The sequence below is a fragment of the Lithobates pipiens genome, unplaced genomic scaffold (assembly GCF_037356315.1).
Source record: "Lithobates pipiens isolate NorthernLeopardFrog02 unplaced genomic scaffold, aLitPip1_a1.2 Scaffold_19, whole genome shotgun sequence".
NCBI lineage: Eukaryota > Metazoa > Chordata > Amphibia > Anura > Ranidae > Lithobates > Lithobates pipiens.
Window position 1 is genome coordinate 481,387,386 of NW_027507764.1, and position 15,185 is coordinate 481,402,570.

The 15,185-nt window shown below is 42.0% G+C and overlaps 1 protein-coding gene across 4 annotated transcripts in view; it reads right to left on the minus strand.

Moving 5' to 3' along the window:
* The window catches only part of TPD52 (tumor protein D52), a 305,089-nt gene that overhangs the window by 167,915 nt on the left and 121,989 nt on the right, over window positions 1-15,185 (minus strand). The window contains exon 1 of one of the 4 annotated variants that reach the window (XM_077492924.1): window positions 6,094-6,788. The exons of 1 other annotated variant lie outside the window; for it this stretch is intronic. In XM_077492924.1, coding sequence (XP_077349050.1) covers window positions 6,094-6,235 — 142 coding nt within the window. In that variant the 5' untranslated portion in view covers window positions 6,236-6,788. Of the gene's footprint in view, window positions 1-6,093; window positions 6,806-15,185 lie in introns of those variants that run through there. 2 more of the 4 variants (XM_077492920.1, XM_077492921.1) reach the window with 2 other exon arrangements.

The window sequence follows — 15,185 nt, forward strand, 5'->3', positions numbered from 1 at the left end:
GCAAAGCAGGAACATGGATCTATGCCTTCTCAGGGATCTTTAAAAAGTTTCCACACTTTTTTTTACTTTTATAGTATATAAAAGTGCACAAACTTTTTGAAGACCCCTCAAATTCATGAGCAAAGTATCTCAGCGCGTAAACTGTTGGCGCTATATAAATTGTGTATTATAATAATAATAATAATAAAAGAAACTCCCAGATAGTAAGAATGCACAGGATAGGCACACAGTTAACCCTTTGATCACTCCTGATGTTAACCCCTTCCCAGCCATTGTCATTAGTACAGTGACAGTGCATTTTTTTTTTTTTAGCACTGATCACTGTATTAGTGTCACTGGCCCCAAAAAGTGTCAGTTAGTGTCCCACTATAAGTCGCTGATTGCAGCCATTACTAGTAATAAAATAAACATATCCAACAGTTTGTAGACGCTATAACTTTTGCACAAACCAATCAATATATGCTTATTGTTTTTTTTTTAACCAAAAATATGTACCAGAACACATATTGGCCTAAATTGAAGAAGACATTTTTTTGTTTTAGAGCAGAAAGTAAAACATTTTTTTTCCCCCAAAATTATCGGTCTTTTATTCTTTATTTTTCTTTATTCTAAAAATAAAAACGGCAGAGGTGATCAAATACCACCAAAAAAAGCTCTATTTGTGAGAAAAAAAAAAAGGACACATTTTATTTGAGTACAGTGTCGCACGACCACGCAATTATCAGTTAAAATAACACAGTTCTATATCGCAAAAAATGGCCTGATCATGAAGGGGAGGTAAACCTTTCGGAGATCAAATGATTTAACCACTTGCCAACTGCTGCACGCCAATATACGTCGGCACAATGGCAGCGGTGGGCAAATGGGCATACCTGTGCATCCCCTTAAATTGGCAGGGCTAGTGGGCACAAACGCACCCACTGCATGCAGCGTGACCGTGCCCACAGGACCTGCGGGCTCAATGTCCGGTCTCCCGGCAATTGTGTCACGAGCCACAGAACAGGGAGATGCCTATGTAAACGAGGCATTTCCTCGTCCTGCCTTGTGACATAACAGAGATCACCACTCCCTGTCATCAGGAGCAGTGATCACTGTCATGCGAGTGGTAGCCCACCCCCCCCCCCCCCCCCCACGGTTAGAATCTCTCCCTAGGACACAGGTAACCTCTTGATCGCCCCCTAGTGTTTAACCCCTCCCCTGCATTTTTATAGCACTGATCGCTGTATAAATGACAATGGTCCAAAAATAGTGTCAAAAGTGTCTGATGTGTCTGCTATAATGTCACAGTCACAATAAAAATCGCAGCTAGTCACCATTACTAATAAAAAAAACAAAAACACAATACCCTATTTTGTAGACGCTATAATTTTTGTGCAAACCAATCAATATACGCTTATTGTGATTTTAACCAAAAATATGTAGATGAATACATATCAGCCTAAACTGAGGGGGGGGGGGGGGGAATGTGTTTTTTTATATATATTTTTGCGTGATTATTATAGCAACAAGTAAAAAAAAAATAGCTATTTTTTTTCAAAATTGTCAGTCTTTTTTTGTTTATAACGCAAAAAATAAAAACAAAAACTGAGGGGCGATCACATACCACCAAAAGAAAGCTCTATTTGTGGGGAAAAAAAGGGCATCAATTTTGTTTGGGTACAACGTCGCAAGACTGCGCAATTGTCAGTTAAAGAGACGCTGTGCTGAATCGCAAAAAGTGCTCTGGTCAGAAAGAGGGTAAATTCTTCTGGGGCTGAAGTGGTTAAACACACATCCAAACGCAAGCACTATAAAAACGAAATACAAAGTCACCACAAAAAAAAAAAAAATATTCAACTTATATATGTTAATAAAACATAAACAACGATATAATAATACAACAGATAATTCCGAATTTACAACCAAGGCTTCATCTGCCTGCATAAACCATCCATAAACCTGAGAAATGCCAGGGTGCCAAGCACAGGGTCTTTCTAGCTATAAACAAATGGAGTCGGCGGATAGATGGAAATCGGATTACCGCTTCTTATAGACTTTCATGAATTATACAGCAAATATAAACTGCCGCAGGCAGGGATCATATAATGAATTCCTAGAGCTGACCCAGAACAGATTACGTCATTTAGTATAAACATAGTAGGAAGATTACACTGTACAATTACCCCAGGGACTGCCACTAATATTCCAGGAATGGTTTTCAGAAATGAAATGTACGCTTAGCCAGCCAATGCAACTGTCGGGGACCGAGAACCCGGCCAAAAACCAATAGCCAATGATATGCGGGCACACATGACAGGTCAGCACTTGTGGATTTTAATATTTCATTAGCGGGAAAATAATTTTAATCTCGCGTTTCATACAGGTGCCCCGTGATTGCTAATTATTCACCAGCAACTGTGAAGAGACTGTCATCTTTAAATGCTAATGAAATGACCCAGAGTAAAATTATGGTTTCATCTCAAATCATCGCTTGCAAGTCAGCAGCGGCAGCATTTAAATAAAAAAGAAATATAGTCTTGCTCCGAAAAGCAAGGGATGATTAACCCTTTCCTGCAAAATGCTGCTTCTCGGTTTACGAAGTAACAAAATACTACTGGTACATAAAATTATTTTTATACACTCCTTAATGCAGATCTTCACCGCATCTGAGCGCCACAAACCAAAAGCACCGTTTCATTTTTTATTTCTTTTCATTTTTAATATTCAAACCAAACTCTCCCCCATCCATGCATGTGCTTATGCTTTATTTTGTTGAGAAATCACATTGAAAAACACCCCCTAGCATTTCTGGCTGTGGTCATCATGACTAAGGGCAAATGATTCATGTAGCATTTACTTCCTGGAGTCCATCTTCCCTTAGCTCAAGCATGAATGCAGGAGAGAGTGCTTAGCTGAGAAAAACCCTCCCCTTTCCTGAAGACTCCTGGGATGTATGACATCACATGCCTAGGCTGGAAACCAGGAAGCAACTGAAGAAATGTAATAAAAAAAAGTTTAAAACTAGTAAATATGATATACTTTCCTATCTATTAACGAAAGCTAGCAGCATGAGAATTAAAAATAACCAATGTTGACTGGGAGAGTAAAGTTCCATTTTAAAAGCCATTAAAAGTGTTATTAAACACTTTTTGTGTTATTAAAATTGGTACACTGATCCTCGGTAAACATCGGAATGATTGAAATAAATTAGAGGTGCTTAGTTAGGTGATATAGGACACCGGACATAGTAGCAAAATATCAAACGGGGCAAACTATGGAATGCTGGAGGGGATGTAAGCAAATAGGGACTATGGCCCATATTTGGTGGAATTGCCCAAAGATCAAAACTTATTTGAAGTAAATACTAAGGTATATAAAGGAGATAACTAGTATCCAGATGCCCGAAGACCCCTGGGTATGTCTATTCCATGCGGTAGACACCCCATTAAAAGAATATAGCAACTCTTTTTCATTTTGATCAATGCTGCAAAGAGCTTGATCCCAAAAATATGGAAGGAAGTAGATAGCCTCAAAATAAAAGAATGGTTAGATAAAATAGATGAAATATATAGAATAGAAGGGCTTAGGGTTGGTGAGGAGGGAGGAAGCCGGGGATTTTACATGAGGTGGGAAAGGTGGAAAATATTCAAACGAACGAGGAAATACAGTGAGGTGTTTAGGTTGTAGGGGTAAGGGGGGGGGGAGGGGTTTTTCTTTTCTCTAAAGAGGGGTGGAGGAGAGGGGAGGGGGCTGGGTGCTAGGGAGGGAAGAAAGGGAAATGTGTAAAGCAAAAAAAAATTTGTTTTTGTATAGGTATACCTTGCTCTGCTGGGGGGGGGGGGGGGGGGGGGGCAAAGTTGGTCTTTCCCCTTTTTTTCTCTCTTTGAATATGATAAAATGTTGAAATAAAGAATTTAAAAAAATACACTTTTTGTGCATCAAATCTCTTTACAACAGCAGATATTAACTTGTGACATCGCCCACTACAGGCTGCCTGCAGAAAACGACAAGAGGGGGCGGAGACATGACCAGTCATCCCACACAGGGAGAGAGAGTGGCAGCAGCTGGTCTTTATTACAGCAAAGGTTCTCTCTGGATTACTGCACCGATCTGGAAGATATGCACAAAGGACACCAAGATCCAAGAAGGAATATACATTCAGACAAAGCTCACTCTCTGAACTATGGAGGAACAGTGTTGTCACCCCAGGACAGAACTACAGAATGCCTCCTCTGCAGTGGTGTATTTTTAGTATTGCCTAGGGCAGCACAAAACCAAATTTGCATCTAAATCTGCCCCATCCCAACCACGGTATACTGTTCTTATCTCAGGGTCTGATGAGGAAGCTGCAGCCATTCACAGTGAACAGCTTCCTCATCAGATTCTAAGATATGATTTGTCCAAGTGCCACATATGTGGTCAGTGGGGCAGAGAATGGGATCAGTGGGACTTAGGAAGGGGTCAGCAGGGCAGCAGATGAGGTGGCACTGGTGGGCTCTGAGGAGGAGGCACTGACAGGCGGCACTGATTGGCAGCACTGATAGGCGCTGTTGGGGCTGCACTTAGAATCAAGACACTGATGATCAGTGCACTGATTATCAGTGTAGATGTCCCCTTTCACACTGGCCGGTTACCAGCTCTCTCCTCTCCTCGCACTGTGAAAGCATGAGGAAAGGAGTGCCGATAACCAGCAAGTGTGTTTATATCATGATCAGCTGCACTTAGACACAGCTGATCACGTGGTAAAGAGCCGCTGTGATTTGCTTTTTACCCCGATCTGTGATTAGCTCTGTCCAAAGTACACAGTGATCACAGAGTGTGGCGGGGGAGCAGTTTTGGGAGGACGTCATTAGACACCCTCCCAGAACTGGACAACTGCACTGTAGCTGTTATTTGGCCAAATAGCAGTCGCCTGGGGGTGACAATGCCCTCCTGAAAAATGTCACCCAAGGCAAATGCCTTGTTTGCCTCGTGGTAGATATGCCCCTGCTCCTCTTTTCAATAACATAGGGGTAATGTTTTCTATAGTTCACAGAGAGAGCTGAGAACAGTGCTAACTGATGAGGGTCAGCAGATAGTAGCAGGAAGCACAAGATATCAACTCATAAAATTTCTGGCAGGGTCAAGAGGTATTTTATGCACTTACAAAACAGATATAAAACAAGTTCAACTGCATATTTAACAGACCAAAAAAGTACAAATCAGAGGCTTTAAATGGTTTCTTAGAGAGAAAGAGCCTGGAAGCTTTACAGATCTGTGCTCTGAGATTATATTAGAAGAACTCAGTTCTAATCTGCCATCACCCTTAAATTAGAACGATAGGCAAAACCTTTTTAGTCATTTTGGACAGAGTATTTTGTCTATGTGTCCACTGGGGAGATTTCCTCTCACTTTCTGTCTAACAGACAAAACAGGAAGTAAGAAGAAATTTCTCTGACATGAGCAAATTCCACGGTGTCACCAGAACTAGTGTCCCTTTTGGAAGATTGCTCCTCCGTTCTGTGACAACCCAAAATTTGGGATTTTTTTTTCACTTTCGTTCTCTATATTGGCCAATAGGACAAACAGAGAGAGTGAATCATCTTAACATGGGTCACAGACAGCAATAAATCCTGATGGGTGTTCTAATCCCTCCCCAATCTATCCAAAACAAAAAAACAAAAAAATTGGCCTTTGGTTATACTTTAAGGATAACAAGATCCATGCACACAGCACAAAACCCAAGATCCATACACACAGCGCAGCATCCAAGATCCATGCACACAGTGCAGCACCCAAGATCCATGCACACAGTGCAGCACCCAAGATCCATGCACACAGTGCAGCACCCAAGATCCATGCACACCATGCAGCGCCCAAGATCCATGCACACCGTGCAGCACCCAAGATCCATGCACACCGTGCAGCACCCAAGATCCATGCACACGGTGCAGCACCCAAGATCCATGCACACGGTGCAGCACCCAAGATCCATGCACACGGTGCAGCACCCAAGATCCATGCACACGGTGCAGCACCCAAGATCCATGCACACGGTGCAGCACCCAAGATCCATGCACACAGTGCAACACTTGGAACCTTCATGGTAGTCCTACAAAGTAAATTACATTTTACCAGTGCTTAGCCGTGTGGGAGAATCCGGGGGGGTGTTGCTCAGGTGAGGTGACAGGAAGAGATAATTCCGATTGACCCCACAGTCAAAGTTGAACGGTGACTTGTACTCATCCTGTGGATCGTAGTCCCTGGAATCCATCATCGTTGTTCTAGAGGGTCATCGCATTCAAGCAAATCAAATCTTTCTTTTTTTAGTTCCAGTCTCTTCGAGTCACTTCACTGCATTTCTCTTCAACTTACACGGAAATACTTTTATAATTTTTTTTCCCAGATCATTCAACAAGGCCACAATACATTCCTTCATTTGCCTGAAGATCCATCCCAACTCACATGACTGACGTTCCGAGCAGTTTAATGAGTTACTTCCCTGCTAAAATTGTACTAAGTGGACAACCCTAAGCTAAGCCTGGACAAATGCCGGAAAAAAAACTCAATACAAAAAAAAAATTAAAGAGGAAGGTTTGGATGATTATGATACAAAATTAAATTGCACCATCTCTGCGTTCTTTTCCATCGGAATGGCGTGACGGTTTAGAAAACATATACTGCAGACAATTAATTTTGTGAAAATATGAGCGGTTTCACATAGAAGCCCGACGGCTTCTTAATCTTCTAGGGCACAAACAGATTACTGGCCAATATTGTTTGCTGCACACCATCTGTGCTCTAACGGTCATAAGCGAGGAGACTGCTTGCAGAGGCAATGTGGTAATGTAGACCCTTCACTTTACTTCTAATGTTGGTGAAAAGAGCTATAGATCTCTATATCTTTTGCTACAAGGACACATCCTGGATGCCCTACAGGAAAGTGCTTTTCAAATCAATCCATTACTTAATGCATCCTGGCCTTGCAAACCTCTGAGCCATGGGAATTATCTGTCTCCTAGACGAGGGCTTTGTACATAATGCTCGGCGGTGTTCGGTGACAGCCATTAGCTGGTGACCTGGTTTTCCAGGCCACTTGGAGGAGCTGCAGCACAAGACAAGTTTAACGTAAACAATTGTAATGTGGAACATATGGAAGTAATTGTGAGCACGTGGATGCACTCCACACTTTGACTCCATTTTAATAACCCTTCAGCACCGTTATAAATACTATCATCACATTAACACGTTTTTTATACTTCCTAAATATATCACATTCCAGCTGCATGCTGCTCTGAACGCCTCAAAGGAATCTAACTCCGCTAGTGAAAGGCAAGCCAAAGATGGCTGATATTTGGTGCAAAATATTTGATGTTTCCATTTGTAGATTTTTCTTTTATTTTTATTTTTCCTCATATTAAAAAACAAAAAAACAAAAAAGGGACAATATAACGTACAACTTATCCAGCTGTGTTTACATTTAAAAGGATAGTATAGTAGACTTTTTTTGCATGCATGCATTTTAACCATTTTACTACACATAGGCCAATTCTGACATTTCGCTTCTACACGTAAAAATCATATTTTTTTTGCTAGAAAATTACTTGGAACCCCCCCAAACATGATATATTTTTTTTAAAGTACAGGCCCTAGAAAATAAAGTAATGGGTGTTGCAACTTTTTATGTCACACAGTATTAGTGCTGCGTTTTTTCACATGCAAATTTTTGGAAAAAATACACGTCAATGAATTTAATGAACACAAAACACAATATAACACACAATATTTGGTAAAATATAAAAGATGATGTCAAGCTGAGTAAATATATAACTTTGATAAAGCACAATTTGTGTGCGAAGCATGCAAGTCGTTCCTGCCTTGCTTGTACACATAGTGCTCTTCATGTTCTTCATGGTTTTATGCGAATAAAGGCATTTGGATCTCAGTTTGGTGTGCAGCCATCTGGATTTTCCTATCATTATTTCTTCAGCTGCGACTGGATGAGCACCCTGCAGTGAGGAGATCATGCTGTTGGAGCTGGCTCACCTGTGAGCAACGTGGACTTTTTGTTAGATACCAAACATGTTATGCTTTAAAAAGTTGCATACACCCATGGAACGGTGCAAAAATACAGTACTTAAAAATCTCCATAGGCGGACAACACTTTAAAAGCTTTTACAGATGAGGCGTGACCAGGGCTGGTGCAAGGATTTTTGACACCCTAGGCGAAACCTCATTTTGCCGTACTCCCCTTGGCTCCACCCCTGACCCCACCCCCTTTATACTGCCCATGTATACCCCACCCTTTTAATTAAATGCGCATCAAATGCAGCCTCACCAGCTCCCAACAATGTAGCCTACTAGTGCCCATCAATAAATGTTTGCTTGCTTCCATTCATTCTGGACACAGACACAGTCCTCCGCCGGCACTGTGCCTCTGACACTATGTGCGAACGGAGCGGCGGCTGCCTGCTGATGCTGACACTTAATTGCTTGTTGTAGAGAGAAGAGAGAAGGAACACCAGTGGCCGAGCGCCCCTAGGCAGCAGAACGCCCTAGGCGGCTGCCTAGTTTGCCTAGTGGTAGCACCGGCCCTGGGCGTGACGAGTGAAGACGTGCTCTCCCTAAGCTCCGTGTGACCCGCTAAACATACCGCTCATACAGCAGCTTTCCAGGAGAGAATTTGGCATAAAAACATGCCTCTGAAGCACAAGCCGCCCCCGCCGCCACAGCGGATCTCCCGGAGCAGGTCTTGATCGATGGACAACTACTTTTCTGGGCCTTGCAGGGGAACAGGTACTTCCAAGATGGCACCAGGTGAGCATTCTACCTTTGCAGCGTCCCCTATCGGCTTTCCACACCTGCCACTGTTGTCGCTTCCTCCCCACTCCTCTCCTTCCTGCTCTGATAGCCAGGACAGACCATCAGATGTGGGTGACATCTTGGGGAATAAAGATATCCTTTCACAGATCTTATCCCTCCCCACTAAGGCTGATCTGAAACAGTTTGCTCACAGGGTAGAGAAGGCCCTGAGCCAGGATATTGAAGCCCTGCAGGCTGACAGCTCATCTAGGGGGTAGAGTAGAGTCATTGGAGGCACAGTGGAAACAAAAACTACTCCTGCTATACAAGCACTCACTGAGACATGTAAAATGCAAGATCACAGTCTTAATTCCCTTGAGAATGTCACGTGACCTGTGACGCAACGCGTCGGGAGGAGGAGCCAGTGACGTCAAGCCCACAGTATTCAGAGACACGGAGAGGCTGTGAGGAGCAGTACAACCTGATGTTCTGCCACTATTTCATGCTTTGACTAGAAAGGTTTTGTAAGTGGATCGACATGCACATATAAAGTTTGTTTACATATCGCAGTAGTACACTATCCCCTGTCTCTTTTCTCTCCTATGGCAAATGAAAGGTAAAAGTTAAGGAGCAAGGGATCAGCGGTATAAGCGGAACAGCATTGAAAGCTTGTCTGGTATGGTGTCTATGGACAGAATATATGGGACTGAGTGATAAATCATCTTGAGTATTATATCCTGAGTCTTGTGGACATCACCGCACAGGAGTGTTCGGATCGCAGTTTAGATATAAGAGCTGTATTTGATTATATCCTTGATCCATCCATCCTATCAGGAACAGATAAATATACATGCTGTATACGTGGTAATTTATTTCATATACGCACGGAATGCATTAATTAAGGAGAATTTATTTATTTTTATTTCTAATTTATTTATATACCCGGTGTATTATCTATGGAAAATTAATAAATGTTTAGTTCATATTTATTTTTAATTTATTTATATACATGGTTACTTATTAATTTATCTTCAAAATTATTGATTTTTATGGCACAAGAATATTGGGAGATTTTTTTATTGATATTAGCGAGTGATATTAGTGAGAGATCACTGACATTTGTGCAGCTTTTAATATTTTTGATTATTAGATTTTTCACCACACCAGCGCTTGAGTATTTTGCACTTTAGTTTCTTATGGACAATGTATACACTGCGCATGTGCAGCTCAATTTTGGTATATGCCGAGATGAAAGAACCTCTGTACACTGCCAATTAAGATGGCAAAGATCCCAAACCCCGAAGAAGATCTTAAAAAGAAGCTTGCCGACATCGCTACACTGGAGACGAGTATATCTCCTTATATTGCCCTGCTTTGTGATATCCCATCTGTCACAAATGTTGAGTTGCACTTTAAATGTACAGTATAGTTATCATTTAACAGATATTGGTTGCTGACAAATGTGCGTATGTAATAATCAATGACTTTATTCCAGGATATTGAATTGTCCTGTGCAGAGCAGAGGAAATACTATACCAACAATGAAGCAGTCAAACATTAACCCCAAACTGTTGGGCTGTCTTTGAAGTATAATGAGAGTTGAAGATTACATATAACTCTACTCTAAAAAAACATAGAAAACAGATTGGTTTAATATTACCCATCCATTAGCTAGCAATGGCTGGGTCTATGAAATGCAACCTTTTTAAAAATCCTATTACACGCAAACAGCATTCCCAGGAAATGAGAAGCTGTAGAGGTCAATACGTTTCTGTACAATATGAGCCCTGCTACTCCTCCTGTAAACACTCCCTTATAAGACACCAGTATTAGCGTGCCCATTCTGAGCACAGGAGGGATCAGGATAAAAATAAAAAACAATAAAATGCCATTATAATGTGTGGAGCTTAATGCAGTTTGTGATATTAATAGTAATTGTTTTACGTCACCTTATAGCCTGGGTGAGAACCCAGCTGCCTAACTACTCCATCTCAACAACATACCAGCAAAGAGTTACAAAATATTTACCCAAAGAGGAAATAAATGCAAAATGTCTCTTTTAATTTTGAATAGAGTAAGGGAGGGTTAGAAGCCCTGCCAATTTTTGTGTTATCTGTGTCCCATTGGTTAGATTTCCACAAATGGAAGTGAGAGGAAATCCCTCCAAAGTGAGAGAAACTCTGGTTTTCACCAGGGTCACCAGAACTAGTGTTCCCATTAGAAGATTTTTCTTCTATGCCTGTTCTTGTAACCAACTACAAACCTGAAAGGGTTCTAATCCCTCTCCACTCTATTCCAAAACTGAAAAAAAAAGACGTTTTGCCTTTAGGACAAGTTTAGTGCGGTTAAAGCATGCATCTCCATCCTCTAGAAGTAACCAGTTACCCCAACATTGACTCCCTGGCTTGCCAAAATCAACATCACTTTATACAATTAAGGAGAAAAATTCCATTCCATTTGGTTTCAATGCATCAATTTCAATCTCTCCTTTGATTACAAAAACATGCTGACTGCAAACTTGCTGTTTACGGTGTGCATACACCTCACCTACATAATTGGAGTCCTAGCCTGTCCAACTGCCCCTGTGTTCAGTAACTCAAATACAGGTAAAGATATAATCTCAGGGTGCAGTCAGCATGCAGCACCACTGGGACAACAAAGTACATAGCAAATGGCAAATCCAGGACAGTTGGCATCTTTTCTTTTATCTATCTATGGAGCAAAGCTGGATCAAAACTCCCAAGTTTACGGAAGGTTGATGGACAATTGTCCTTTTTCAACCCGGTTAAAGTATATCCAAAGATAAAAAAATTTTGTTCAGGATAGAGTGGAGATTGCTTTATCGCTATCTGCGTCCCATTTGGGATTTCCCTTTAATTCCTCTTCTGAAAACACAACAGAAGTGAGCAGAAATCACCTCTTAGCCCTTGTACACACGGTCGGAGATTTCGATGGAATGTTTCCTATTGGACCGTTTTGTTGGATATTCCAACTGTGTATGGTCTGCATTGGACTGTTTCCGTCGGAATATCCGACGGACCAAGTTTTCCAACTTGCCGGTAAAATTTTCTGACAAAATGCTCCTATCGGACATACTCCGATCATGTGTAGCCTACTCCGATGGACAAAGTGCCACGCATGCTCAGATCAAATTCCTAGACCAAAGCTATTGGCTACTAGCCTGAACGTAGTCCCGTCGTAACGAAATAATGTCATCACGTTATGTACAATCGGATTTTCCGACAACTTAGTCCGACCGTGTGTATGCAACATCACTTCCAGACCTCTTCTGGAATTAATCCGTCGGAATTACTCCCACGGATTTAGTTGTCGGAAACTCCGACCGTGTGTACAAGGGCTTAGACAGCTGTAACCACGATGTGGGCCCACCATCATGGGCTTGCGGCTGCAGCGCTGATTTGAATGTTACCCCAGTCAAAGGTAGGCTAATACTGGTGTGTGGGGCTGTTGCCCCTTTAACAGTGTCGAAACTTACCTGTGCAGGTGTCTTATTGCCCCCCTCCCCCTTCACATGCCATTCTGGAAGTTCTCCCCTTGGTGGAAGAAGGTTATATGAAGCAGCCTTCTCTGGAGAGCGCGCTTTTTCGGGGAACATCAGGACAAGCAAAGTATCCTTGTCACAGGCATGGTTATGTGGTCTGTCACCTTTAAATCAAGGGGGACTTGTAATTGAAAGACTGTTGTGTTATCTGGCTTGAGTCCTTTAACTAAGCCTGAATTGAATACGCTAGTTGAATTTGATATCATTTTTTATTAAATCTGTTGGATATGTATCTTATTTTTACAACCAATAAAGTGCCGCAGCCAATTTTCTGCCAATTTCTGGTCTGTGTATATCTTCTTTAATGGTATTTTTGTGGAATGTAAGCATGCAGCCTGCAATCCCACAAATGTTCCCTTTAGCTGATTTCTCCTGACTTCCTTTCTCACTGAGAACAATAAAATGTTGGATCTTCTGTTCAGCTCACATGATCCAGTCCAATCATGTGCACATTATACATGGCCAAGTTTACCATGTAAGAAAAAAAACTGTGGAAGGAGATACAGTGGTGTGAAAAAGTGTTTGCCCCCTTCCTCATGTCCTGTTCCTTTGCATGTTTGTCACACTTAAGTGTTTCGGAACATCAAACCAATTTAAACAATAGTCAAGGACAACACAAGTAAACACAAAATGCAATTTGTAAATGAAGGTGTTTATTATTAAAGGTGAAAAAAAATCCAAACCATCATGGCCCTGTGTGAAAAAGTGATTGCCCCCCTTGTTAAAACATACTATAACTGTGGTTGTCCACACCTGAGTTCAATTTCTCTAGCCACACCCAGGCCTGATTATTGCCACACTTGCTCACAATCAAGGCATCACTTAAATAGGAGCTGCTTGACACAGTAAGGTCCACCAGAAGATCCTTAAAAGCTACACATCATGCCGAGACCCAAAGAAATTCAGGAACAATTGAGAAAGAAAGTAATTGAGATCTATCAGTCTGGAAAGGGTTATAAAGCCATTTCCAAAGCTTTGGGAATCCAGCGAACCACAGTGAGAGCCATTATCCACAAATGGGGAAGACATGGAACAGTGGTGAACCTTCCCAGGAGTGGCCAGCCGCCCAAAATTACCCCAAGAGCGCAGCGACGACTCATCAAAGAGGTCACAAAAGGCCCCACAACAACGTCCAAGGAACTGCAGGCCTCACTTGCCTCAGTTAAGGTCAGCGTTCATGCCTCCACCATCAGGAAAAGACTGGGCAAAAATGGCCTGCATGGCAGAGTTCCAAGGAGAAAACCACTGCTGAGCAAAAAGAACATCAAAGCTCGTCTCAATTTCTCCACAACACATCTTGATGATCCCCAAGACTTTTGGGACAACATTCTGTGGACCGATGAGACAAAAGTGGAACTCTTTGGAAGGTGTGTGTCCAAGTATATCTGGCGTAGAAGGAACACTGCATTTCATAAAAAGAACATTATACCAACAGTAAAATATGGTGGTGGTAGTGTGATGGTCTGGGGCTGTTTTGCTGCTTCAGGACCTGGAAGACTTGCCGTGATAAAAGGAACTATGAATTCTGCTGTCTACCAAGAGATCCTGAAGGAGAATGTCCGACCATCTGTTCGTGTACTCAAGCTGAAACGAACTTGGGTTCTGCAGCAGGACAATGATCCTAAACACACCAGCAAGTCCACCACCGTATGGCTGAAGAAAAACAAAATGAAGACTTTGGAGTGGCCTAGCCAAAGTCCTGACCTGAATCCTATTGAGATGTTGTGGCATGACCTTAAAAAGGCCGTTCATGCTCGAAAACCCTCTAATGTAACTGAATTAGGACAATTCTGCAAAGATGAGTGGGCCAAAATTCCTCCAGGACGCTGTAAAAGCCTCATTGCACGTTATCGCAAACACTTGGTTGCAGTTGTTGCTGCTAAGGGTGGCCCAACCAGTTATTAGGTTTAGGGGGCAATCACTTTTTCACACAGGGCCATGATGGTTTGGATTTTTTTTCACCTTTAATAATAAACACCTTCATTTACAAATTGCATTTTGTGTTTACTTGTGTTGCCCTTGACTATTGTTTAAATTGGTTTGATGTTCCGAAACACTTAAGTGTGACAAACATGTAAAGGAACAGGAAATGAGGAAGGGGGCAAACACTTTTTCACACCACTGTATATAGACACACACACACATATATATATATATATGCATACAAAAACATGCACACACACACACGTGTGATTCAGTTCGCGTTGTGCGCTATACAAATATTTCATTCATTCATTCACACACACATTTCTTCTTAGAAGCTATAATACAGTGATCCCGTGACATTGTTATTCCGGTGTACCTCACTGGCCGATAGCAGGTCGGAGATCACTTTGAGCTTGTAACGTGCCCTGCATACGTCACAACAGGACATTCGCTTCCTCATTCTCATGGCCACAAGGAGACAATTCGTGGACTTGCAATCACCTGTTGCAATTTCTTTACAAAAAGCCAGGGCCTCTGTCACTTACAATGCTGAAGCCACCCTGCAGGAAGATGACAAGTGTCAATGTGGGGCAACTTCAGACAAAAGTGAAGTAAAGTGCTCACTCTACATGGATGATGTGGCAGTGTTCTGCACTGACCAGCACTCCAGTGACTCACTAGTCCAGACCTGTGAGCAGGGCAGGACTTAGGGTGGTGGGCGCCCCTGGGCTTGATCCACTTTTGGGCCCTACCTTGTGTACATTACAGCATTTATCTGCGTATAACACGCACCCCAAGTTTGGAAAGGAATTTTAAGGAAAGAAACTTTTAGGAGGGAAGTTTAAGGAAAAAACTTACATTTAAATGCCCATCAATGCAGCCTTATCAGTGTTCATCTGCAGCCTTGCCCATCCATCTGCAGCCTTGTCCAGTGTCA